At 42.9% G+C, this 8,994-nt stretch overlaps 1 protein-coding gene across 1 annotated transcript; it reads left to right on the forward strand.

The window, feature by feature from the left end:
- Window positions 1-4,502: 4,502 nt before the first annotated feature.
- Window positions 4,503-7,160, forward strand: rassf11 (Ras association domain family member 11; the record flags this gene model as incomplete). The annotated part of the gene is made up of 2 exons (XM_083641470.1): window positions 4,503-4,605; window positions 5,347-7,160. The coding sequence occupies 2 exons, from the start codon at window positions 4,503-4,505 to the stop codon at window positions 6,669-6,671; spliced, it is 1,428 nt and encodes a 475-aa protein (XP_083497596.1). The 3' UTR covers window positions 6,672-7,160.
- Between the last annotated feature and the right edge of the window lie 1,834 nt (window positions 7,161-8,994).

Genomic DNA, 8,994 nt, shown 5'->3' on the forward strand with positions numbered 1-8,994 from the left:
CTGGATCTGGATGGCCTTGTCAGTGAGCACCTCCTGCAAGGTGTTGTGAGGTAGAGGGCGTCCTCTTCGGTAATTGCTTGATTGCCATGGCACGCTCGCCAGACTGTAGATCGTACTAGGTACTGAGGAGATGTCCTGGACGTACTTCTACGTCAGACTGTCCCTTCTGTCTTCTCTCCTCTCTTCTCTTCCTCTCTCTTCTTCTCTCCTCTTCTCCTCTCCTCTCTTCACCTTTGGTCTTCCTGGCAAAACTGAGCGAACATGTCTTGTGTATCCTCATATAGTGACTGGTGGCAGACACCTATGACATCACTGATGATGTCATAAAATGACGTTATAACACTCGGAGACACCTGTGACATCACTGATGATGTCATAATGCTTAAACAGCTATGATGACATCATCACCGAAACATCATCCAGGGATAGTTCCAGGGAGCTGGCTGGATCCAAGGCCCAGGGGACGGCCCTTGGTAGCGGCCATCCCATCTCGAATAAGCATCTGTGCAGGAACCTTTCTAACACCACAGTGAGAGTATAGCAATAAAATAGTAGTATAGTAATAATAATAATAATAATAATAATAATAACAATAATAAATAACAATAATAATGAGTAAGCGAACAGTAACAGTATGGATTATTGATTATTGTACATTGTGTATTAAGCTGTTATTGCACATTGAGTTTTATTGCACAATCAGGTATATATCAAAGTGGGTTTTGATTGGTGGACGGGTGGAGTGAGTCCAGCATAATTGACTGAATCAGAGTCTGATGCTCTGATGGAGCAGTTGAAGAATTTGATGGCCACAGGCAGGAATGACAGACAGGAATGTCAGAGTTTGTGTCTGGGTGGTAGGGGTCGGCCATGATTTTATGAGACCTGCACACCGGGACGGCAGGTTGTTCATGGCCCACTAATGGGCTGCGACCCGGTGGTTGAGAAACACTGCTCTAGTTGGTAACTGTTATTGCCACTTGGTATAATTCTGTGACAGCTCTTTTTTATTTTGTTTCTGCACTTTGTGATGTGCCTGGGTCAGATATGAGACAAAACAATTAAAGTGAAACAATAAGCATTGCTATTTTTACTACATTAATTTGCATTTGTCTCAAATGTGTCATTAGACTACCGATCTACATTTCCTGATTTTAAAATCTGGCCCAATTGAATTTGTGATTGAATAGCCCTGGCCTACATAATCACCCTGACTGGTTTTTGCTCTGGTTTGTCTTAAGTTTTGTTGGCCAAAACTGTCATCATGCCCCACTGATTTACACTGCTCCTCAGTGCATCCCAGGAAGCTGTGCAGCCTGAAGAGACTTCATAACAAGCTATCTATTTTTAGGGAACGTGATCCTAAATGTCAAAGTTCCTCGGTTACACCCTGGTCTGAGCCTAACTCTGGTTGGTTCTGGCATGTTTCTGAGAGAGTGGTGCGGGTGGGGGGGCTGAGGAGGGGAGTGGATCGAGTCTGTGCGTTGCGTTGTGAAGAGGCCCACACAGTTTTGATGTCTTTGGAGACGATCTCCATTTATATCCTAACAAAATAAGTTGTTGTAATGTGAATGTATATGTGAATGTTATTTTAAGTTAGGCAGTCAGAGGACCACCATGGGTCTATGTGGGGTCCTTAGCTGAATCCGAATAGTCACTCCTAACTCCTTTTCCTACCTTTTCCTTGACCTCACCGGAGTAAGTAAAACATGCAGTGTTTTTTATAAAAAAAATTGCCCCACGTAGGCTACATTATTAAGCTTCTCTGGGGTCAATGCGCCACTGGTGACCGAAACATTAATTTGTTAGCAAGTAGGAGGGGCTTAATGTAGCCTAAGAGGAGGGGGGGACTCTGCATGTTTTACCTCCGGGTGTTAGTGTTAGGGTTAGGGACTGATGTGTTAGGGTTAGGGACTGATGTGTTAGGGTTAGGGACTGATGTGTTAGGGCAGGGGTGGCCAAACTTTTTTGGTTGTGGGCCGCATACAGAAAAATATAAGGAGTCGCGGGCCAAACAATATTAAGCGCGGCAGTTTTCGCGGCAAAAAAATTGGACCAGAAAACCCTATATAAAATTTAATTTCTACCTAAATAAATATATGACATAGTTTATTGATGCGCTCATCTATTACAATGGGTATTTCTGTATGTTATCAAATTTTCTTTTCCTGTGCCAACAGGTTAAGACAGAGATAATTGAACATAACATTAGTATTAAACATTAATTCAGTATATATATATTTTTTTTAATAAATAGACCATGTCCAAGTATAACCCATTTTCAATGGTTTTAAATTGAAAAAACGAAATGGGGGGAATCCGTTTTGTTTTTTGTTTTTCAGTTTCTTTTTCTTAATGTTTTTGTTTTTCCGTTTTTTCCCCCGTTTTCGTTTTCGTTTTTTTTTAAACAGAAAAACGGAAAAACGTTTTTAGCAACAATTTTTTTTTTTTTTTTTTTTTCATGGCGGGCCACTTAAAAACGGGCAGCGGGCCGCAATTGGCCCGCGGGCCGTAGTTTGGCCACCCCTGTGTTAGGGTTATGGACTGATGTGTTAGGGTTAGGGTTAGGATCAGGGACTGATGTGGCAGTTTAGATGCCACCAATTAAAATTATGCCAGACCAGCTTCTGTAACATCTGAGAAGCTATTGGTAAAACTGGACTCCTTTCAGATTGAGTCAGTCCCTTTTGCTTGAATACAAATGCATCTAAAAGTCTTCGATCACAACTTAATTGTCCAGCACTCAGGTGAACTCCACGAACTGCTGAGGTGAAGTCCAGGAACAAACTACTGAAGAGTCGTGTCAAGTTGCCGACAGATGCAGAGGTCTGCATGAATGCAACACTCTTTAGACTTTCCCTAGACAGGTCTGACTGTTGGAGACCATGGGCAAACGTGATCTACATGGGCAGCAGGGAGCAACGCATGGAGTCCAAGTTCCCCCCTCGCTCTCATATTACCCCTATCATTATCACCTCTTGGGACTGTCACACACTACCGAGTTACAACAGGTGCTCCCCTGTCCTGCTTTAAGTCTGTCTGAGGAACGAGGAACACTGAAACTATGTGGACACCCATAAATCAGATTTTAAGAATCCAACAACAAATCCAACAGCATGATTTCAACTGCAAGTCAAGTTTGTTTATTTATTTATATAGCCCTAATTGATCAGCATGTATCAGAGGACTTTACAGGGAATGTGTATAGCCAAATTAGATCTAACCAAAGAATCAATAAACACAATTGAACAGACTTTTTCTGTTTTCTGTAAAAAAGAGTCGATTTTAGCAAGAGAAAAAGTCAATATATTCTACAGCCTAGCGTATACCCGGCACCCCAACCTTGACCCTAAATGCAAACAAGGAATATAATATTTTTTTATCCCAATAAAAAACCTAGTAGGAAAAACTTGGAAGAAACTTGGAAGTGGCTGCAAGTCCCTCCCGGGAGGCTGGGTGTGTGAACATGTGTAAATGTTTCCAATTGGTGTCATGAGGCTATGCCATGTAACAATGATTAGTTTGCTATTAGAGAGAGACAGCTGGTGTCAGGTTCAGCGTGACTACAGAGACACCAAGTGCCAGATGGAAAACATGTGAAGCCTCTGCTCCCCCAGAGCCCCACTGAGGAGTAGCTACAGTATCAGACTGAAGTGTTAACACATCAGTGACTGGACAGAGAAACTCTAAGCACCTCTCCAGGTGGGTCCTCAAACCGGGTCTGCCAACCCGGATTAACCCTTTCAGACAGATGATCCACCTGGGAATAAATAACCCTGCTCAGACCTCTGTGTGAAAGGGATATTAGAGAGAAAATGACTTCATTGACTGTAATCTTTCATTTGTCCAAATAAAAAGTGCCCTGAAATGAAGGTACCATGAGCACAAAAAAAAGCTGCAGCTCTTTGTACTTCAACACATTTATTTCAGCTGTCGTTCAAATGTAATATAAATTCATGCTAGTTCTAATCTACAGTACTTTGTTACTGAACTCTGCATAGTTCAAATAGGGATCTATGCAAGAGGGGTGGTCTCATACACTGTCCTCCAGTGGTAGATGCCTTTAGGAATTTTAATTGGTCTTAATTGCGCCACTGTTGCTCCCAACCAGACAGTTTCCTGTAACAGAGCAGAACAGACACGTCCCACCATCTCTCCACATAAAAGGTAAAAATTTTGACATCGTTATTTTTGGAAAGAAATTCCTGGTTTGAGAATACTTGAGAGCTTGTTTTCTGTTTCAGTAGCCTACCATGAAGGGTTGTTGTGTGTTTTTTCTAAGTATTACTAGCCATCGAAGTTAATTTAAGTTAAGTTAAGCTAAGTTAAGTTGTTAAGTTTTTCTAAGTATTACAAACGTGCTTCCAACTGCCCTCAAGCCTGACCAACACATACTGTAGTGGGCAGAATGTTAATGAGGCTCATTTGGCTGCATGTCTCCACAACTGAAACAAAAAGACAAATATTGACGATGTATTTTGTTATCACAGATAAGCTGCAGAATGGAAGTGAAGGTATCTGTGGACGGCGTCCCACGCGTGGTCTGTGGCGTTACCGACAAAACAACGTGTCAAGACGTGGTCATAGCGTTGGCTCAAGCCCTCGGTGTGTGTGTGTCTGGCTTTCAACTAGCCTCAGAATTTGACTACTCATTCGTTTCACTCAATCAGAGTCTCACACAAGGACCCTGTATTTTCGCTGCAGGTTCCATTCACAAAGGCCCTACTTTTTCATACATGAAGCAATCACAGTAAAAGAGTTCTTGCCTTAAACACAAGGTTGTTGTCTATGGAACCGGGCTATTCGTGTTCTTAAAGACGAGCTGAAGTAACATCTCAGCATCTGAAACATTGCTTTGACTGGAACAGGGTCGTGAGGCGGGACATAGCGTGTGGATGATTTGGTTTGACAGTTCTGGGGACAGGAGTCGGCGTTGGCCAATCCTGCCGCTTATATGGGATGTTCTGCCTCCAAATCCAGTGGGATTCAGCATGTTCTGGCGCTACGCGAGTGGGATCCGCAGAGAACCGAGGAACTGGCTGCCTCCGCACGTACTGCTGTTTCAAAGCCCGAGGCAAATGTGCCGCCTGCCGGCTTGGAATGACGTTAACGTTATGCTTCGAATGCGAGTTTAACGAGCCAGTTAAGAATGTCTTTGCATTCTACATTAAATGAAGATGTTACCGTTTGTTTTATTTTGTATGTTACATACTTATTGGCCGAACGAATGAGTACGGTAGTCAAATTCTGAGGCTAGGTTTCAACATGCTGACAAATCAGATCAGATTTCTGCTTTTGAAATGATGACCAAACTGACGACGACTATACTGCCTCCATTCTCTCTAGGCCAGCCAGGACGTTACACGTTACGGGAGAAGTTCAAAGACTTTGAGCGGAGCATGGCGCCCGATGAGCGCCTCCTGGAGACGCTTGAGAAGTACGGTCAGCAGGCCAGGGAGGTCCAGCTCACTCTGCTTCACAACGGACCCTCTCTCTGGGAAGGAATGAGCAGATACCAGGCTGGCCTGCAGATACCAGGCAGATACCAGGCTGGCCCGCAGATGAGGAGAAAAGATGCAGGGGCGAGAATGCGGAGGTGCAGTGGGTCACTTAGTTTGCAGCGGCAAAGCTTGCCACCGTTGTCTCGTTTGCGAGAAGGAGCTGAGCAACCAGCAGAGGAGCAGAAGAGACAGAAAAGAAAATCTCTGACACTCATGGAGGAGGCGCGGGGATGGCTGGAGAGTCTAGGTAAAGGCAAAGTTCACCAATATGCCTGTGGGAAAGAGAGCAGCAAGAAGAACCGTAGCTCTGTGGATGTCTCTGTCACTGTTGACAAGTATACCTCAGCTCCAGAGGTCAGAGGTCAACAAAGGTTCAACTCGGATCATCAAACATCCTGCTGCATGGGAAATCACACGAGGGATAAGGAAAGCAAACGTACCAAGAAAACTCCAAGAGCTAAATCTGATCATCTGCCTATTTCAAGCTGTGCTAAGAAGATCGAAGACGAGAAGAAGAGTCTACGGGAAACCATAATGTGCCAACTCGCTCATTTGCAAGATTCACATGTCCAGATAGAATACATAGACAAACTGATCAGGGAGCTTGAGGGACAACAGAAGGCCAGGGTAGATGAGCAGGAGGCCCAGCAGAAAATGATTGAAGAGGAGACCGAGCAGATCCAGTTTTGGGAGAATGAACTCAAGGCAGAGGAGGGTTATGAGAAGGATCTGCAGCATCAGTTCCTGGAGATGAGGCAGAAGGCTGTTGAGTGTAAAGCCAAACTGGAGGAGTACAAACGCAAAATGCCGGCGCTTGATTTCTGTGGGGCTCATAAAGTTGAAGAGGATTCCAAAACGATTCCAAGAAATGGCGGCGCAAAGCCTGCCACTGAGAATCTGACTGCTTCAGTGAAGCTCCTCAATCAGCAAAGATCTGATCCAGACGGTGATGTAAATAGTGACAGGAAGTCGCCGCCCAGGGAGGACTCCAATGTTCCTCACGCTCTACTTCCTCCCAACCAGATAAAGGAACGCCGGCCCACAGGGCCCAATGAGCTCAGGGAATGGTGGGCACGCTGGTCTGAAGGCCAAAGCTCCAAATCAGAGAGCAGAAGGAATGTGATGCATCGATCTGAGCTCACAATATATCTGCGCAGTACCAAGGTTTAAATGATGCCAGAGCAAAGAACCAGACATGTCACAATGATAGTATTATTTAGTATTATCCACCATGGCTCATGGAACCACTGTGTCAAATGATGATAGGTTTTGTGGTGCTTGGGACGGGGCACTTCAATAAGCAAGTACTGGGTTCTGTGTGTTCTTCAGTGCTGGTGCCCCCTGTGGGTGCGTCTGAGGATGTACGCACAGGACTAGCCCCAACGAGACTAGATGAGATAGGAGATGCAATGTGTATGTTGCCCTATTCCACTAATCGTGCATATTCCCCAAGCACCTCAAGGGCACTAACACCCTTGTTTGTGATGAAGTATTCATTATAAAGACGTGGGACTGAAGGAGCTTTGTCTCTAGTAGATGGGTCAACCTAACAAAGGCCCTTTTAGACTGCTATTAACCCTCTGGCGTCTAAGCCATTTTTCCCTATTTTTGCTCCGTCTGGTCTCCTTGTGTAATAATAATGCTTGTATAACCTCAACCCTGTAGCTTCAGAGATGTCACATGAATGTATAAATTGTGATATGGTCATAAAGATAAACGAAAACACAAAGCGGGAATTGACTCGGATGTCATTTTCCCGCTCTATATGCAAATAAAGACGTACATCATTTCTGTTTGCAATGACCATGTTGTTCATGTTACTGTTGTATGTATATTGACAACGCATTGCATTTAGACCCCCCTTTACACCTTCTATTATGGATCACAATCCAGATCTTCAATGAGCTTTTTTACCCTTATTTTTATACCCTTTTTGTAAGGAAATGTGACTCAGATAGATTTTTGCCCAGTTTTCTTGCCAGTGCGACAATGTCATTAAAGTGCAACAACATGCACCTACAATATAATAATCCAGTGGTTCTCAAACTTTTTCCACATCAAGGACCCCTAAACTGACACAAATTAGACCACAGACCCTCAGTTTAGGTACCCAATCTGATACGGTTTTTGAGTAACACTTTCTATGGTCATGTCTATAATGCACTATAAGCACATTCAGAAGACATAATGCATTTATAAGGCTTTATAAAACTCGTTATAAATGTTTATAATCATGTATCGAAATTTATAACAAGGTGTATACAGTATAAGTGGTGGACATAATGTATTATAATAAACATCAATAATACGCTGTGGTTATTAGCAATTGTATGATACTATAACAAGGTAAGGTAAAGTCCCACTGATTGTCACACACCTGAGTGTGCAAAATTTGTTATCCGCATTTGACCCATCCCCTGGAGGAGCGGTGAGCAGCAGCAGTGCCGCGCTCGGGAATCAAATGGTGATCTAACCCCCCAATTCCAACCCTTTGATGCTGAGTGCAAAGTAGGGAGGCAAATGGGTCCCATTTTTATAGTCTTTGGTATGACTCACAGTTGTGGACTTTAATATGAGCATTTGGTGGCTGCAAGTAAAGTGTAAAACAAAAAAGATGTCTCAGTTGTATGGATGGAGATGGAGAGACTCAGGTTCCTTAGGACCAACTAACTTAAGAGATTTTCGACTATCTGGGAGCCGTTTCTGGCCTACCTTGACGAGGTTAGGGGAGACGGGTGACTCGCACGGCTGGTTTCTCATAGACACCTTGTGTGGGATCCCATGTACTGTACATCTCTTACAAGCACATAAGCACCTCACGCGGTAGGTAGCGCCACGTTGTAATATAATATATATATATATATATCTATGGCTTTTTTTTCTTGGTCCCGTCTGAGTTTGTTAACTTTTGTTCTGCGTTAAAAAATACTGGAAAATAAAATATTGGAAAAGTGTAAAACAAAAAGATTATTCAAACACTGTTGTCACTTTGGCATGGAGCTATAAAGCATTGTGAATGCTGAACTAATACATTATGTCCACCACTTACGTTATAAACAGTTATAAATTGCCGCATGCAAGACTATAAACATAATATATATATTAGCCTTATAAATGCATTGTCTTGTGAATGTGCTCATAATGCATTAGACAAGACTAAACATTATTCACCTTATAAATGCATTGTCTTATGAATGTGCATAATGCATTACATGACCTTCATATAAAGTGTTAGATGTTTGCTTTTAGATGTTTTATTACAGAAAGTGGATGAAACCCTTGACTAGACATTGTCAGTGTTACTCATTATGGATGGCAAAGTGAAAATAAGTTATCCACCCCCCCCCCCCAGGGTGCTTGAACTCCCTCAAGGACCCCACTTTGAGAAACATCGATATAATCAAGTCAAAGAATGATGTTTTCATTTTTTTTTAATAAAGAAATCAAGATGTTCATGATTTTCATAAAACTTTAATTCAATCGTTTCATTCAA

The sequence above is a fragment of the Poromitra crassiceps genome (genome assembly GCF_964638095.1).
Source record: "Poromitra crassiceps genome assembly, chromosome: 8".
NCBI classification, from domain to species: domain Eukaryota; kingdom Metazoa; phylum Chordata; class Actinopteri; order Beryciformes; family Melamphaidae; genus Poromitra; species Poromitra crassiceps.